This window comes from Pogoniulus pusillus, chromosome 35 (assembly GCF_015220805.1).
Source record: "Pogoniulus pusillus isolate bPogPus1 chromosome 35, bPogPus1.pri, whole genome shotgun sequence".
NCBI lineage: Eukaryota > Metazoa > Chordata > Aves > Piciformes > Lybiidae > Pogoniulus > Pogoniulus pusillus.
In genome coordinates this window covers 7,647,264-7,665,969 of record NC_087298.1, presented here as the reverse complement: position 1 = coordinate 7,665,969, position 18,706 = coordinate 7,647,264, and the positions used below count along the sequence as shown (strand labels likewise).

The 18,706-nt window shown below is 45.6% G+C and overlaps 1 protein-coding gene across 14 annotated transcripts in view; it reads left to right on the top strand.

Annotated features, from left to right (window-relative positions):
* MVB12B (multivesicular body subunit 12B) overlaps positions 1-18,706 on the top strand; it is a 61,209-nt gene that overhangs the window by 23,537 nt on the left and 18,966 nt on the right. For 12 of the 14 annotated variants that reach the window (XM_064171677.1, XM_064171679.1, XM_064171683.1 and 9 more), the window contains one exon: positions 11,606-11,703. In XM_064171677.1, coding sequence (XP_064027747.1) covers positions 11,606-11,703 — 98 coding nt within the window. Of the gene's footprint in view, positions 1-11,605; positions 11,704-14,756; positions 15,745-18,706 lie in introns of those variants that run through there. The other 2 variants (XM_064171685.1, XM_064171688.1) reach the window with 2 other exon arrangements.

The window sequence follows — 18,706 nt, the reverse complement described above, 5'->3', positions numbered from 1 at the left end:
TACTCTGATTATTTATTATCCAATATATTTTTTAAGAAATAGAAATGTATATAAAGGTGCACCCTGCAAATATTTCATTATTACAAGGAACAGATATTACTTGAAAGCTTTTTCTAATACTTTATCAGCAATGTATGTTATTCAACACTTAATGTCTGTGGAAGATTGTAGTCACAAGTAACCTCTTATTTTTACATCACTATAGAGGGACGAGCTTACATTGGTAGCCAGTTTGCTGCTCTATTCCATGTTGGTGTATCCTGACAGGAACAGCAATTGAGTTACTCTTATGCTGCCATTGAGTGCTAAGTGAAAATCAGTGAGCAGTGCTGAACAGAGCGCACTGTGCAGATTCTGCCATTAGGCTGGTCAGATATTTAAGCTATTCTCTTCTGTTGCTGTCTAGTGCTATAAAATAATTCTACATCAAGAGGATGTGGTGTGCTTGGGTACTTCAGAACAATTGTTAGCACTGGATGTGAACTAAATCAGTAAAACACACCAGTGAGCTTCTGCACACACAACCCTCCTAAACAGAAGGTCTCTTTACTGTGGGAGAAGTTAATTTCTGCACAAGCTGTGGTTCCTCCTCTGATCCATGATGTAAGTTACCGATGGCAGTGGATGGCAGCACATCAGAGTTCTGTCATATGTCACTGGTTTGACCTCCACAACTTGTTTCACGTCAGCATTCCTGCCTCTGTCGCTCGTGTCGTGGGGTTACAGCTCACAGCCGGAGCTGCACAAGTGGAGGCTTTGTTTGACATTCATGCTGGACTGCATATGTTATTTTTCCAGCCATTTCTTCTTGGTGTTTCCTACTACAGGCATTTGGCTTAATGGTCTCTAAGGCAGCCCTGCATATCCCAGTGAGGGTGGTACTCTCTGCTGTGGAGTACAACTGTGCCATTGTGTAAGGCATCAAGCCGCCTTACTGTCTTGTCTCTCTACATTCTGCGACAGCTTCTCAGCACTGATGGCAGCCTGGAGAAATGCAGTTGCAGTTTCCCATCCTAGAAGGCTGCTACTAAAGATCTCCTTTTGTTGATTGAGTTACCAGTGAGAGTTCAGTGTAACTTTGCTTGGTAGCTCTGCTCAGTGTTCAGGGCCTAAGCTCAGCAGACATCACTTTGGGGAGCAAAAAAGGAATCCTTCCCCAAAAGAGATGGTAACAGGTAACCTGGAGTCAGGTTCAGACTCACCCCCAGACAGGGGGCAGGAGGAGCTGGGGTCAGAGTCAAGACCACTCTCCCAGGAGGGTTAACCCTTTACACAAGTGCAGGTCACAAGTATTTGAGCAGTGTCCTGGGGTTTGGCCCCTCCATGCACCACGTTCTGTTGGAGCAGATGAGCAGGAGTCATGTGTGACATTCTCTTTCAGTCCAGTTCCAGCTTCTTGGGATCAAGTCACTGATCTCTGAATGCATGGAGGGCCAACCTTGAGACATCCTGCCTTATTACTGCCTACATGATGGCTCCAGTCACAGCCACTCTGCTTTGCAAACCCCTGTGGCTTCTGTGGTTTGGGAGCACATTTTGCATCCCTTCCAGAGGTGCTGCAGCAGTCTCTGCCACTGTCATTCAAACAGCCCTCTCACAATTTGTCAGCTGTGAGCAAGATGTCAGTCAGTGCTGCTGAAGTGTGTTTTACAGTGACAGACATAATTGCACTTAACTTTTTGCGTGGATGTTATCAATCTGTGACGGATACTTTGGGAAATGGAGCACTCTGATTGCAGATGATGTGTCACAGGCGTTTAATCTTCCCTTCGGAGAAACCAGGATTCAGTCACAACTTTTACTTGTTGATGTCAGGTTTTGAAAATGTAGATTCGTGCTGACCCTGGGAATTGTTCAGTCATTTAGTTTGCAAGGCTGTCATCTGAAAGGTTAATGGCTTACCACGGAGGAGGAAGATCTTACTGCAATCCGCTTATATTCCTATCATGCCTCAGCGTAGCTGGGCACTCAGTCTTCAGCTTCAGAAGGGCAGAACTCCTCTGACTGCCTTCCTGGGATGCCTATGGCACATCTCTGTGGCTGCTGTAATTGAGAACCACAGAAGCCTGAGCTGTCACCATCTGAGACTGAGCTGCAAGTCTGTTGCTTGTGCTCTGAACTGACCAGAAGGGCACATGGATGACCAAAAAAGTGTCAGCCTTGAGTGCTTCACCTCCCAGGCAAGCCTGATGACCAGGAGAAGGTGACAGTACTATCAGGATGTCTGGCCTGGCCAGGCCAGGAGAGGCCAGTGGCACTGCAGCACTGCATCTCAGGAAGGAACTGCCATTGTGGTAGGATGCAAGTCAGGCAAGCCAGGTGGCTCTGTTGGGTTTTTGAGATGTAGGACTCCTGATGCAGCCAGGCATGAGCTGTTGTGGGCACCAGCAGAAGGAGAGACCAGTTTGCAGAGCTAGAGAAAGAGAGAATTGTGAGAGGGGTAGCTGTTTTCCCAGGGATGTGCTGCTGGTGCACTGCAGCTGCCTGCAGAACCCAAGCTGACACAAACCAGCTGGATGGAAAGGGCATAGTTTGCTCCTGGTTAGTGAGGCAAAGCAGCTGGGCTGGTCTGAGAGGTCATGGGCACTGAGTGTAGTGTGAGCTGGAGCATGGCATTCTGCCAGAGTCAGGAGCCTCTCTGGGTTCAGGGGGTTAGTGTCCAGCCGGGCAGTGTGAAATGCCCTCTGTGGGCACGCAAGGGCCCAGACTGCTGGGGCTGGAGCCCACCCGAGATAGGCAGTGGGTGCTTTATGCCATCTGACTGAAGGGGCTGCAGGCAGGGTACCAGTCCCTGCAGCATCTCCAGCATGACTCAGGGTCCCATACCAGGCTGTCGCAAGAAGGCAGCCATCCTGCTGGGCTGTGCCCTAGCCCAGGAGCAATGCTGGGGAATAGAGCAGCATGTGCACTCTCCCTGCTGCCTGTTTCCTCTCTGGTGTCCGGGCTTGTGCAGAGAGGGACTGTCCACTGAGAGAGACCCAGAGCCTCAGCACACACCAGCTGTGCTGGTACCTCCTGCCTGATCCACGTGGCTTATAACCAAAGACCCAGCTCACTTGTGCTGCAGCTCACAGCCTTGGCAGCTGCAGGTCTGCAGAGGCTGGCAGCCATCCTTCCCCACGCAGGCTCTCCATGCTCTGGGCTCGAGTCTTGAAATCCTGATCTGGCAGGAGTATTGCATGAGGGAAGTGCTGCTCTGGTTTTGATAAGAAGATAACAATTGCCGTATTTAAACTCCAGAAATAAGAACAGGATGTGTAAATTTTCCTCCTGTTCTCCCAGTTACCTTTTAAATAGCTGTGCTGTCCCTCCTTGGAAAAGGGAAATGATTTGCTCCTGTTCCTCTGCTCCCAGCAGAGCTTCATGTTAAAGAACATAAGAATTTCCTTTCTGGGCAGAGAAGTCTGATTTTTCAAATTGATTTATTAATAGTGTTTGAACTTTGTCATGTAAGCTTGGGAAGTGATCAGTATGTGGCTTTCTGCTGGAGGCTGATGATGTGCAATAGGTGGCAGCTAATAAAGCAGCACCAAGAGCCTGCGTGGTGGAGACCTGAACTTGCTCTGACCATGAGCCAGTCTTGCTCTGTGCAGTGGGTTCAGTGAGGGGAAGGGGGGAAGCCTTTTACCTCCCTGTTTTTTTTAAGTAACAATATTATTTTGAATTACCTTATTCTTTTTTTTTTTTTCTTTTTAAGATGTTTAAAATAGATTTTATGGAGAGTCTGTGGAAGAAAAGGTTCCAGGGTTTCATTGCTTTTCTATTCTGGTATGGAACAAAGCCAAGGCTTCAGAAAGCTGCTGTGGACCAGAGGCAGATACCCCTGCTAATCCTGGTGGCCATGGTGCTTTCACAGACTCGGGGGAATCTACCTAAGAGTCCCTCACCTGAACCAAATGTTACCAAATGAAGAGTTCTTTGGGATGGATCTTTCTGATTGGACTGGAAACTGCGCTGGGAAACATTGTCAGTAGATCTCTGATGGTCTGAACCTTTCTTCAGGATGCTTCCTTCTTGACAGTTAGGTTTCATAATCTGTTTCATCATCAGGGCTTCTGCTTTACAACAAAACATACTTGTTGGCTTGAGTGCTCACATCACTTGTATTGTGAAGTACAGCCCAACATTCCCAGTTTATAAGCTACATAATCTATGTGAAGGTGCAGTGGATAGGTTCACAGTAGCTGTGGGTTAGGAAAAAAACAAGTGAGATTTAAACAGTAAATTGGAGTTTGGAGGAAGTGTTTCTGTAGATCCTTGCTGTGGATATAGCAAGAAGTGGGTATGGCAAGAAGCAGAATTTAAAGATGAAATGTGTGTGATGTGTGCACACCATGCAGATCTGAGCATGATAGTTGGCTTGAGTGGGTAAGGGGTGCTGGCATACATCTATCCAGAGTCTGTTTCCCATAAGGAATTTGTTATGAAACTGCACTGACCATGTGGCTCCCATCCAACTCAGCTGGATGAAGACGTGCAAAAATTGGTCACAGTCCAGTATGCCTCAGTGGTAGAAAATGATGATTAGGAAAAAATGTTTAAACAGTGTGAGTGGTTTCCAGGCACAAGAATCCCTTGTTGAGGCCGAGAGAGAGAGAGACATTAACTGTAGTTAGAAGAAGGCTGATTGATTTAGCTGGTTTTGAGGATCCATTAAAATTTGGGGAGTGCTCTAAGTGAAGAGGCTTCTGTCTCTGTAGGGTCATTTTTCTTTATAGAGCCCTGTTGCTGGTATAGTAATATTCCTGGAGGCCTGTTTTCTTTGGGGTATAGCATAGGGTCATTAAGTACAAACCCAAGGTATTCATTCAAAGAAGCCTTCTACTCAGTTGTTAAATAAGCCCTGGGGGGGAATCGAACATTTTTTCCCTAAAACTTCACTGTTGTCTGCTATTTAATATGATCTCTGCCACTGTTGATTTGTAATCTGTGCTTTCACCCTGAAGTGCATGTGGCTGCGTTCAGATATTTCCTTCTTTAAATCAATCACTTTCACCATTTTCCAAAACACTTCTTGAGTTTATTGCTTTTAGTAAAGTGTTTGGACTGTCATTATTTATTACTGGCAAAGTGCTGACAACGTGCTCTTCCCAAATGAGTCTTTATGTGGAATATTTGTTTAGCAGGTTCTGCAGGGGAGGTGTCGCTGCTCCCCACAGCCTCAGCTGTGCTATGCCAGCAGCATCCCAGTGCTGGGGGGTTGGGCAGGACCCACCCTTGCCCCTCAGCAAGAGACTGGCCTCCAGGAGATGCTTCTCATCAGATACAAGAGAGCCTGGGCTTTGTTGTGCTGATTAATTTGACAGAATTTAAAATCCTAACCGAGGAAGCTTACACCGTGTGTAATTTATCTTTTTGGAGTATTTCTGCTGTTTGGCAATTTTTCCCTACTGCTTCATTATCTGAAAACTCCTGACTCTGGAGAGTAGCTGGTGAAGGATGTGGAAAGCTGCGCTCTTCCCACTGCAGCCTCCTGAGACGCCGCACTGCTCATCTCAGACAACCACTTCATAAGCACTTCATGCTTACAGTATGAGGCCTTCGTTCTTTGATGCAGTCCTCTGCCTATAACAATTTAATGGGCTACAGCTCAGACTTCCAAGCAGTGTAAATTAAACTTGTTGGTTTTCTTCTATTGTTTGGCAGCTGTTCTATCCTGCTTACTGAAGTCCTCTGATCTAAATTAATCCCTGTATAGAGGAAGCTGCAGGAGCTTTATTCTGCATTAAGCCTTACATTTTAGGTTGCTGCTCTGCAGTACATTGTGCCTCCCTTGTTACCCTCATCGGGGTTTGTTCCATTCAGCTGGTGATTGCTTCAGCTTTAACGGAACAGCACAGCATCACTTTCCCCAGCACTGAGGCGTGGTCGTTTCAGGAGGGGAGACACAGGCATGCTGCATGTAGTGCATTGAGGAAGTGTGCTGCAGGCAGGCCTTCCTCCCTTCCTGCAGCTGGGAGAATTAAACTGGTAAATCTAAAAGTGGAAAGAGTCACTCACTCCCTTTTTCATTCTCTTGTGCATTTGGACTTTTATAAAATCTGAATCTGGCTCCACCAGCTCTCATTGATTTGGGGGGAAACAGGATATTTTAGTAGCTTGGAATGAGATGAAATGCTTGCAAAGTCCATATGTTGCTTGTTTTAGGGAAAGGGTCAGGAAGGTTTTAGAAAGTATTTAAATATTTGGTTTACACGATTAGAGTAGATTGTCTGGAATGAAGTCCATTACCCGAGGTGATTCTTGCCTCACAGTTGTTGTTTTTTCATTGCAGTTCTTTGGAGTATGAGGTAGGTGTTCTGGCATCACACAGTAAAAGTTAAGGACTGTGAATAAATACTGTGGATAGGATTCTGGACACCATTGGAGCCACAGATATCTGCTGTGGTGCCATTTGGTAGCTGCAGTTTGGAAAATGCAATTTGGTAGAGTAAGTAGTTGCTGAGAGATCCTCTGGTGTCTGTTAGTGAAAATCCAGAAGCTCCCTTCTTAAAAATCAGCTCTTTTCTCCCTCCACAGACAAAGCTTTCAAGTTGGATTACATGTCCTGAGAGCTGCAGCCTGAGACTGATTTCTTGTAGGTGTGTTTTCAGCTTTCTACAGCTTGGAATTTGATTGTTCTGTCCTCGGTTTTGCATGAGACATGATCTTTGCATAATCCATTGATAGTGGAAAATGGGATTCTTTTTATTTGAAGCTATTCCTGCAGTTTTTGCAACATTGAAGTAAAATGCAGTCATGACAGTGGTACATCAAAGCACAGGACAACTCAAGTCTGCAGCATAAGGTGTGGTTTCTAATATTTGGTAATGTGGGGCAGTTCTTAAAAGTGTTGTTTGATCTCTTTCTCCCATGCTCATCTATCCAGCTGGAAAGCAAAAAATGTTGTCCTTTTTGCTGTGCATTGCTGGTATTTTCCTATGAATTATGAAGCATCCTTTGATACCTGGCATTTCCCCTTGTGATCCTCTGATACTTCTTAGGAGTACTTGCTCCCTAACTTCAAAAGCAGTTCATTGCCTTCCTGCAGACAGTTAGTAATAAACTGTTTGGAACTCTTGGGCATTCTGGGGCCTGTTTGATGGGAGTTTTTCTCAGCAAAAAAAAATATTCAAGTGACCATAGTGCACACAGACCTCAAACTGCCTTTGCTAGTGTGTGAACGATCTCCATGATGTTCTGCTTCAGTTGCTGTCATATGTAGACTTGTTCTCTAGATTTAATAACTAAGAGAAAACCTGAAGTGAAGGGATTAATTAAACCTACCCTGTCCTGAACTGTGCTGCTGCAGTTGTTTTCCTCCTGAATTGCCTGGAAATTATTGTCTGCTGGGGAAAAATATATTTAGTGTTTAACCCATGCTGGAACAATGTGGTTTTGACTAGGGGGTTGGAGAGAGAAGACTGAAGACTTGATGACTGCTGGCCTGCACAGGCTGAGCCTCTCCATTCACCACAGCAGCACAAAATTCACTTTGTTGCTTTTGTTTGGTGGGGAGGAAAAAAACTGGGTTTTTTTTGTGACAGTTCAAAAGGAAAATAATTGGCATGGGGATAGTTAATGTGCGTTGCCATTCTTTTAACATTCGAGATTCCACCAAAGTACTAATAATTACTGTTAATATCTTTCAGTGGAAACTTTGAGAGTAGAGGAGCACTGGTTGGAGCAGTATTTAACGGCATGCTGCTGGCATGATAAGAATGCAAATAAGCGTTATTAGCCTAATGATTTTGCTGTCACCATGGCTGTGCAGCAGTAGTGTTGTGAATATGTCATGCAGTACCCGTGAATTTGGAAAGTGTGTCAAAACACAACTTCAATTAGTTTGCTCTAATTATGGCTCTAGAGAGTTCATAACTATATCACTCCTCATTAAAAGAGATTTTTCTTATATGGATTAGTACAGCACATAAAGGGATGTTTGAGCGGTCTGAGGCAGAGCTGTGCAGAAGGGAGAGTGTCTGTGGTGTGGCAGGAGGTGTGGTGGGTCCAGAGCAGTGCTGAGGTTCCTGTCCAGTGAGCTCCCAGTGCAGGGCTGGGACACTTTCTGTTTAGGGCAGGCAGTACTGGGTGGCTGCACTTTGGTGTCCTTCAGTGAGCGATTCTGAGCAGGCTCTTCAGTTTAAAAAGAAGCAAACAAAAGCCAAAACCAACAAATAGAAACCACAAAAGCCCTGGGAGGAACCACGCTTGATGCTGAAATGGAGATCTGGCCTGAAAGCTTTGCTCTGCTAAAGGTCGAGGAGCGTAGGCAGTCAGAAGTGTGTGTCAGTCTGGCATCTCAAAGGAGCCCTGCGGGATGCCGAACATCCATGTACCTTTCCAGGGTATTTGTGATGTCTTTTAAATGCTGTCTGTCTGTGTTGCTTCAGCAGGTTCTTGCTTTGCAGATCAGGAAAAAAATTCTTGTGCTCACAGGTGAGCAGTTGATGAAGGGTTAAAGTAGTAATTGTTTAAATCTTTTAGGCTTTCCTCCCAGTTCTGTGATAATTTGATGAAGAACTTCACCCTAATTAAATATTCAAATTAGGAATAAGTGTCAATATGGCTTCCCATTGCCTGGAATGATGATTAATTGTATTCAAAACTCTAGTGGCCGCTGTAATCTAAAGCAAACCGTTGTTCTTGATTATTTCTGCAACACATTTACCATGTTTTTGTTTTAAAATTTAAACTAGTAATTGATTTGCCATATGCCGCAGAGCTGCACATACTTCCACGATATGTGTTTAGGAACTTGGGGACTTTGTAATTGGGATTTTCTTGCTTTTCAATGGAAGCCTTTTTTTTTTTTGTCTTCTACAATGCAAAATGATTTGGCTTTCACAACACATAAGGAAAATGCATTATGCAATCAACTTAGTAGGTATAAGTTATATTGATCCTGGCCAAAGTTTGCATTAATTTAAAATAAATTAGGCTTTGTTTCCTCGTGGTTTTTTTTTCCCCCTACAATGTCATGCTGTTAAGGGGAAGGAGTGAGCTTATCTCCTCCTACCAGTTGTTGTCCTCCGTCTTGTGGTCTTGCAGCTAACTGTTCTTCTTGGAGAGACCAGGCTCTCCTTGGTACTGCACAGTGGGAGTGATGAAATGGCATTTGTCTCAGAAATGGGAAGTGGCCATGGAAGCGGGGGCAGGCACACAGGCTGTTGTTTTCAAACCACTCATAGCAGCTGGCATCCAGGCCCTTTCCACCCTGCTTCTGTCAGGCTGGTGTCCACAGCATCTGAACTGGCACTTTAACGCCCAGGAGTGGTGGCAAGAGCACCTGCCTACCGAGGTGTGCACCCCATACATGGTCTGTTCAGCTTCCCCTGCCATGAGGGAGCACTTCTGTGTCTCTTTGAACACTGACATGCCTGAAATGGAGAGCAAGTGGGATGCCCTGGGGAGCTGGGCAGTGATATCTGGACACGCGGGGGTGTGGTGAGGGTCCCTTGGCTGGTGAGGAATGTGTGCACCACTTCAGCGTCTGGCACTTGTGAAGTGCTTGCAGGAGTTACCAGGTAGGCTGGTAGCAACTGGGGTCTTAGTTCAGAAAATCTTTTGCAAACCAAGCATTCAGAGCTTTGCTAGAAGGCTGCTAGCATGCATTTGAGAGGCTGACAGGTCCATCTTGGTGCTTCCACAGCCCCTGCTGTTCTCTGGTTGAGGGGAATGCTTATCTCTCACAGCCTGTGGTGGCCTGGCCGGCTTGGTGCTGGGTCATGGAACAGAACTGGCCAGAGGGACAAGGGTCAGCCTCTCCTGCAACAGAGGATGGTTGAAACTTTTCAAATACTTTGCCCAGAAATGTGCCTTTAACTAGGTCTGCTTTGGTTACTTCCAAAACAAGTCCTGGCATTTTGTTTGGGATGAAGAAAGTGGTCCCCTGGACAAGGAAGAGAAATTCAAAAGTCTTCCTGTTGGTTGTTTCAGTGCCTCGAAGTATTTTTGGATACTGCTATTAAAAAAACAAATGAAAAGCCTGTAATGCCTACAGGCAGTGGTCTTCTGTTTTAAAATGTGTTCATGACAAACCTGCCTCTGCTCAAGAGTCTCATATGGATTGTGTTTTAAACAGCAAACTGTTAGCCAAATTCAGAAGTATTTTCACACCATCTTTTTTTTGTTAAAAATAGCTTTGGGAAGCCCAACCAAACTCAAACTGACGTTTGCTTTTTCTTATTTTATCAATGCTGTTCACCATCAGCTGCATCAAGGGCTAAAAATACATAGTTCTCCACAAAATGTGTCCTGTTTTTAAAAGCAGATAATTTCCAGATGATTTGCTGGATAGATAAAGCCTGCTGGCTAAGAATATGGATTCGATGCTGTGCTGCAGAGTACATAGAGCCCTTTCTCACAGGCAGGGTGTTTGTGAGGGAACACAAAGGCTGCCTTGTTTTCCTGGCACAAGGGTGCTGCCAAGGCTCTGGCCAGGTCTGGTAGCTCTCACTCCTGTGAAATGGAAGCTGCTGCTTTGCCCTCATGCTGCACTAAGCTCCTCTATGGAGAGGGAGCATCTTCATTGGGTATGGCAATGTGGTCCAGAAGATTAATGATAACATTTTGTAAATATTCACACAGACCTGGGATCAGCATTAGAGAAATACAGATTTGAATTAAAAGGCAACAGCCTGAGTTTCTCATCAAAGCATAGAAATCTGTAGGCTATCAATAATCATTACTAGCAAAAAGTCTTTTCTTGAGGCAGGCTTCTCAGTGGAGCACCATGGCTGGGTGGCTGAATGGGCAGTGTGATAGTAGGCACAGAGTCACAGCTGTGTGGCAGGCAGCCCTGCTCATGCTGTCCTAAGCCCGGAGCTGGCATGTCCAGGCAACTTTCTAAGCGGTGTCCTGCTGGGTGGGGAGGTGGCACTGCTTTTGCTCACTGCTCAGAGGGCTGTTGGCCCATCCTCCATGCGGAACAGCTTTAGGCTCTGGTAGCTCCAGGCCTAGGGCCTGAGAAGAGCAGGGCTTAGCAGTCATTGCATCACTTCCTCCCACACCATGTGTTCCTGGGAAGGTCACCCACCTTGTCTTCTAGCCTGTGTCCAGGCTTGCCACGTGCAAGTAAGCTTTCCTCTTAGTAAGCTCTGAGCCACTGAGAATAGTTCCAGCTTTGCTTCCATGAGCTTCTTTTTCCCTATTTATAGTAAAGTTTAATGGAAGATGTAAAAATATCTCTGCTGCAGGAACTCTGTGCAGAGTGTTGGTGGGGGGGTGGGAGTAGTGTATGTCTGCAGACAGAGATGAAGTTTGGCTTCCCTGTCCTCAGAGGCTGTTGTAGGGAAGCCCAACATGTACATCACCCCTACATCTGCAACACTTCTGTTGTTGGCCAAGTCCCAGGGTTCAGTGGGGCCTGTGCTGGTGTGGATGGTCTTGCTCACAGCTAGACTGAGCAGCAGGTTAAGCAGCAGAACCACTCTCGGTTGTTACAGCCAAGGCACTACCTTGGTCTCCTTCTGCTATTTGAGATCCACTCCAGCTTTTACAAGCAATGTGAAAATTGATATTTGCTCCTTAGCTTGACAAGAATCATCAGGCAAAAGCAGGCTGAGGGCAGCAGCATTTTCTGCTTTATAGAGGCATCATCTCTGTTTCCTCCTCTCTTCCTCAGGCACATCTCGCTGACACTTCCTGCCAGCTTTCGAGGGAAAAGTCACAGCACTCGCCTGGACCTGGAGCACCAGCACTCAAATTTGTATGCCATATCAGGTGAGCTGGCACATGCCACGTTTCCTCTGCTCCCCTGTGTAATCAGAAGTGTAACCAAGCAAAGCAGCCCTGTGTGCGCAGCCAGCCAGGTGTGTGGTACCTAGGAGATAGCATGTTCAGCTTCTCAGTGCCATTTTAATGGTTGAGAGCAGAAGAGATGCAGGACCTCAGAAAATGCCCAGGCACACATGTTACTGGCAGCAAATGTTACTGATCACTGGGGAGATCACAGCCCTGGGAGAGGGATGCTGCTGCCTGCAGAGCTGCTGGATGAGAGCTTTAATGGAAAGCGACACTGACACAAACTTTGCTCATCTTTTTCATGATCTTCACAGGTGAGTTCTAAGAAACTTCTCTGCCTGTTTCATGCTAAACTTTGTCTTGTATTGGGGCAAATAATAAGATGTTGGGATATGGGGAGAGTTCAGTGTTCTGAAGCAGCGTGTGCTTGTACATGCATGCTTGGTCTCTTTAAGCTGCAGCTTTCTGTCTGTTCGCTGTTCCAGGCTGGTGTACAAGTGCTAGAGTTAGTGATAGTTTCCAGATGTCAGTGTAGAAAAAAACTACCAATGAGTAATTAAGCTGGTCTTTATTTTTGACTAATACTGGTCTGCAGGGAAATTGTGTATTTAGAATGGTCAGGATCAAGCCCATTCCTTCACCATGCAGGTACAGATACTTGTTCCTGTGCTTCAGGACCACCCCGTGGGTTTGTTTTGGAGCTGGGGACCCTGTGAGCTCTTCCTGACAGCTCTACTCCTCTGGAGAAGGTCCTCTGCTTAAGTGTTTCCTGTCTTGAAGGAAGAGTGAGCTAAAAAGGAACATAGTCTGGTTTCCCAGAACCCCAGGAAGCAATGGCTGTGGGAGTGAGAGGCAGGGATGTTCCACAGAGTTGTATCTCCTGAGGTCAGTCACTTCTGGTTATGCTGATAGCTGTGTGGGCTGGAAGCTATTTGTGAACCACAGTGGAAGAACTTCTGGTCCTGCAAAGTAAAGAAAAATGTTAAATGCAGCTGTGGCACAACAGTGCATCTCACCTGCCCCTTCTCTTAGGAGGCCAGCTCATGTTCTGTGCTTCATCTGAGTTGTGCTGATGTGCAGGAGAGTTTTTTCCTTAGAATTACTTTTTCTCTTTTTTTGGAGTAACATTACACTGAGCAAATATTGTGATAGGCATGGCAGAATCACACTTAGCCACAGAGCTCTGTGTTATTTTTGCCAAAGGACTAAAATACTGGCTTTAAACCTCACTCTGTCAAAACCTATTGAAGGTACAGTCTTGTCATCTGGCTGAAGGAGGTTTTCAGCACAGTTTGGAATCCCACAAAACACAACAGTAGATTCAGTGGGCTGTACAAAAGGTAGTGTTTCTGCATAATCAGAGAAGAGAAGATGGCAAAAAAGTGCCATTTACAGGTTTGTGCTACTAATAGTGAGTGACAAATCTAACATGGGAACATGGCATTAATTCATGTACCATAATCAAAGGGTTATTTAAAAGGTAATCTCTGACTGAAGCTGCAGCTTCAGGTTCCTAAATAGAGGGAATATAACAATTGCATAATTCTTGTCAGTACTCGTTTTTCTTGTTACTCTCCTGCCCTAATAGATTTAGAAATGTAAAGGAAGGCGTGTGCTGGTGTTCACTTGAGACAGTCTTGTGTGGAGGATAGGAAGCTGTGCTTTCTCTCCTGAGAAAGCATCAAACGCATAAAGAGCAAGGCAGCAACTCTGCATGATTGCTACTGAGAACAGCTCTGCTTTAGGACTTCCCATGGACTGCCTTTGCTTGCAGCACAACCTGGAAAGATGACCTATTTTGCAAAGAACCTGAACACTTTACCAGATAATTGCAGGCAAAGCACAAAACAAGCCTGCGGAGCTGGGCATGGCATTAGGCCTCCATGTCTGCGTGAGCACATTTCAGTCAAAGCACATAACTCTTTTTGAACCCCAAGTGCACGTTGTCCTCCAGACGTGCTGTTGCACAAGCCGTGCATACGTGTGCTGTAATGGCTATTGCAGCTGGCAGTCGGTTCTGAAGAAAGAGCCTTGTCACATGAAACATCCTGTGTGTTGGCAGGGATCTTCATGCATAGCTCCTGACCGCTGCTGCCTTCTCGGCAGCTGTGATGAGGTGCTGGGACAATTCCCTTTGCGTGCTTAAACATTGCCGAGGTAGATTAGCCCCCAGACACGCTGTGGAAACGGTTCCAAAGTTTCCTGTTACGTTGGTGTAGTGTTTGCAGCCAGTCCGTTCATCTGCGCTGCGACGCCAGCGCCTCCCTGCAGTGCCATGGCAACGGGAAATTTATTAACATGCTTCCACCGTTGTCCCTAATTGCTGTGCTGGGATGTGGTTTGCCACAGTGGGGTCCTGGCTGTGGCATGCAGGGGGGAGCTGTGTGTGCCTGGACAATGTGCAGGCTGTGGTGGCGAGCAGGTGAGGTGACAGTGGCCTGGGCAGGTGCAGGGCTCCTCTTCGGTCCCACCGTGCGTGGACAAGCCTTCGGGCTCCCTCTTTTGGCTCTCTGCAAAAAGGAAGATTTGCTGGTGCTGTTGCAGGGAAACAAAAGCCGCTATGAATGATCTCTTCCAGTTTTGGTATTGCCACAGTTTGAGTTGTTGTGGTGGGAGCAGGATGGAATACTGGGGAAGGGGGAGCTGTAAATGAGGGTGAAATCAACAGTGACAGCATTGTCTCAGTTCTGTGTCTGTAGAAACCCAAGGTTTTGTCTGTAGTCAATGAAAACAGCATTTCCAGCTGGGGCTCAGCATCTTTGTGGAAGGTAAAATGAATTTTGTCTATCGAACCCACTTGGGACCTCAAAATGCATTTTGGCAGAAATTGCCATGTCTCCACTGGAACTGTCCTGTTACTCCTTGGAGTGTGTAGTGCAATTATTGTCAAGATAAAAATGGTCCTAAAAGTAGTAATTACAGTTTTTAACCAGCCTTTTGTTGTTTCTAGTGCTGGGAGTGAGACCCTGGATGACCAGAAAGTTAGGGAGACTCATCTTTGCACAGTAAACTTATCAATCAGTCTTTGACAGGGTGCAGGAAACCGTTGTCCAGACCTTGCAGCAGGAGCCTGCCACATGCCACTGCTGTCTGCACTTAGACTTAAGCTGCTGGCATCATCTTCCCTCTCCAGCAGACTCCCTGGTCCCACTCCGTGCCACGTGCCAGAGGTCAAAAGGCAGAATTACACCTGAGCTGATGTGCAGGAGGGCTCTGGGTGCTTCTGGGAGCCTGGTGCTGAGGATCTGACAGGTTTAATATGCATGTTCAAACGGGCAGCAGCAGGAAGAAGAATGCCTTGCTCCAGACAGACCTGTCGACAGACACTGCTCAGTATTTCACAGCACAGTCTTTCTTCATGGCCTTCAGCTTAATTAAGATGTTGTTGTGACTACATATTGCCTTCATTTCAGACTTCAGCATCTTCTGGCTGCATATTGCTTTGGCTTATCAGAGCCACCAGGACAGTGAGGAAGAGAGGGAGCCCTCTCAGTCAGCCACAGATAATAACATACAGGGAAAATTCCTGAATGAAGTGAAAAATTATTTATAATAATGGTAGTCAAATAGAAGGGAAATAAGTCACTCTAAGGGTATATAAATTTTTATGATAGTGTATAAACAGCCATAGCTTGCCTTGTCTCCCATCTATCCCTGCAGAGAATGAGGGCAACATCTAGCATAAAGAAAAATATAATAAGAAAATGAAGAAATGAATGGGAAAAGCTGGAGGATTGATCACTCGGTGCATTTGTATATCCTGATGTAAAAGGTGCTGCTGACAGGTGGCCAGGTTTCTTCTGTATAAAACCATGTGTGTGCTGTCAGGGCGGTGTGAGCAGCCTTGTTTCGATTGATGAATTGCCTGCTTTCTTGATTAAACCTTCCGTCACTTAAGAAACAAAAAGCCTGTGTTTGGATGGCAGAGTGGGACATGTCAAAAAAATCTGTCTGCTTTACCTTTGTGCAGATGTTGGGCACAGACTGTAACATGTATTATTAAAATGAATGTGGCATTTACTGTGCATTATTTCTTTCCTGGGAGAAAGGACCTGTAAATTATATGCTAATAATAAGCTTTAACCCTTTCAGAAACTGAGAGATTTAGGAGTCCAGATATTCCTGCAGGCCTCACTAATTGGATGGGCTCTGATACCAGCATAGCTCTCACTGAAGTTAATAAACAGTGTGTTTCAGACCAGTATACTGATGCCTCTTGGGGATCTCGCCTCCCATAAGTTTTCTGCTGTGTAAGTGCCACTGAAACGTAAACCTTTCAAATTACAAAATCTTCCATTGAAAGCCCCTTCAAGTTCTGACTACAGGCAAAAGCTGTCTCCTGCCCGGGGACGAGGCCGGCAGCGGCGCGTTTGCCCAGCCAGCCATGCAGGACCACGCTGCAGGGGGCACAGCACTTGGCTGTCGACACTGGCAGAGCCTCCCCGCACCCGCTCAAACCTCTGATTTCACTTCCAGAATTGCCTCAACCTGCCAGTTTGAGTTGTACTCAGGCAACTTGTCTCAGGAGAAGCGTTAGGGATGGAAAAAAAGGTTTAGCACACCTTGTGGAGCACGTGGCAGGGTGTTGCATTGGAAACTAGTGACTGAGGTTTGCAGAATGAGATCTTTATGGCCTTGGCTGTGGTTTCTGGGAACTCAGGCGCTGGTCCAAGCTGTGTGTTTTCCCACAGCATGGGTCTTCTTAGCTGAAGTCAGGTGGGCAAAGACATTGCTGCCTGTGGTGTGGGGCCTGCGTGCTGCTGAGAAGAGTTGTGTTCTTTTGCTCTGAACTTTTTCTGTAGCCACTTTTGGCATCATGCCCGAGGGAGGCTTGTTTGTAAGTTGTAGCATTCAAAGTCATATCATTTGAATATAGGACAGTCACTGATTGTACCTTCTCTTCACCTGTTCTCAGACTGCAGAAGAGAAAGTGCATGGTTGGGTATCTATCAGATATTTCTGCACAGCCCTACCAGAATATGTGCACAAAGAAATTTTGCACCAATTTTGTGTATGAAATCACAGGCACCACTACAGCTGTTCTCTCATGGCCAGAACGTAACCTCACTCATATAAACTTCTCAAGGGTTTGTTTTCTAGAGGAAACCTGGAGATAAGATGGTCAGAGTTACCCTTGGATAGGTCAAGGTTCTTATTTTGCAACACTAAAATGTGGAAACTGTGCTGAGAAAGCAACAGAACAAAAGCAGAACATACTCTGATGTATGTTTGTTGGTAGTACTTTCAAATAATTGCCAGCTGACAGTCCAAAAAAGTTAAAATACTTGTGCAAGTACTTAAATAGTTGACTGTAGTTTGACATGCTGATGTGCCATCCATGAGTTTGGTACCTCAAGTCATGTATTAATCCATAGATCTTAAATCCTTTCTTCACACTCAGGATGACTGTAGCTGCTCTCTGAAAATGCCAGCGTTCTTCAGTTTTGCAGATACTGAGCTGAAGGTTTTCCTTCTCTTTCAAAGGCAAAATGCCATGTCCTCCGGGTTGGAGCTTAGATGTCACATCATGAAACGTGTCACACACTTTTATCTAATGATGAAGCAACATTTGTGACTGTGAACAAGGCTGCAGTGTTTGCTGTTCGTTTGCTTAGGAGCAATGGGTTCTCAAAGCAGTTACCTTTGCATATATTTCTTGACAGTACTGGTTTGTGATTGTCTTTAACCACATTATCAGCACACATACTTGTGGGAAGTATTTTTCTCAGGGAAACTGGACTGAGCGCCAAGACAGGGAAGCGGTGCCAGTTGCCAGCTTGGTGTCGGCTGATGTATGTTTGCCAGCTCGCCGTGAAGAGGATGTTTTTGTGGGCAGCTCTTACAGGTGGCACTTTCTACACATGTCTGATTTGTTTATTTTTAAATCATGCACCAATATTTACCTTAAGATTCAGCTTTAAAGGTAAATGTTTACTTAAATGGTTACTTATTGTATTTTCTATGTAACCATTTATTATATTTAAATGTTTACTTACCTCTTTCAGACACCTATGAAAAGGTCTTAAACTTTGTGACGTGATCAGGAAGTAGGGTGGTTTTGTTTCAGTGTCTGGTGAGCCATAGGTAGTGATTTGGGGAAGGCAAGTGGCCAACACAGTTACTCTTGTGAAGTGGGACGATTGAGCTGCAGTTGTAGAGGGAAACATCTGCAAATGTAGGTTGCAGCCTGAGTTTGGTCTGCTGGGTCACCCCGGCAAAGCTTTCCCAGTATGAGATCCTTAAGAAGTGACAGGAGAGTCCTCAGCATGGTGGTGGGAAGAGGTGGAGTCCTGGAGGGAATGCAGTGAGGTTGATGTTCATTTCATGCTGGTTTATTGTCCAGATTTCTGGAGACAGCAAAGAGAGTGGAAACTCATGTTAATGACCTGGAAAAACATCAAAGCCAGGGGATTCCTGAAAAGGAAGCCGAGTTGCTTTGCTCTATTGGATAATGCAGACCTTGGCAGGGGGTAGTTGTAATTTGGGTAGTTTTGCTGGAAGTATTTATTTCATACACTGCTCTTATGGCAGCAGTTTGCGTCCAGATTCCTCCTCCCTTTCTGAAGCTCAGATGATTTGTTCAGCGTGACTGTGAGCTCTGCTGAGAAACCAATGCCTGGTCGTGGAGCTGTGCTGGAGCTCTGCTGCAGAGCCCCGTGCAGGGCCAAGCTGGCTGGGCTGGGTCTAGCAGCTTTGCTTTCCTGCTGCTCCCCGCTGGGCTCGGGAGTGCCTTGTTCCATGTACCTCTTGTGGTTTTGTTTTGTGGTGGTTTTTTTTTCCTTTTTATTCTTTTCGTGTGTGCGTGTGTGTTCTTTTTTAATTACAAAAGAATGCTCTCCGAGGTCTTTCTAGATTAAGAAATAGAAAAAACAATAAAGATTTTGTTACATTTCAATGCCCACGTGTCAACTTCTCTCTTGTCGCAAAATGTCAGGTTATCTATGCCGCAACTGCCACTTCCCTCTCTTCAATGTACATTTTC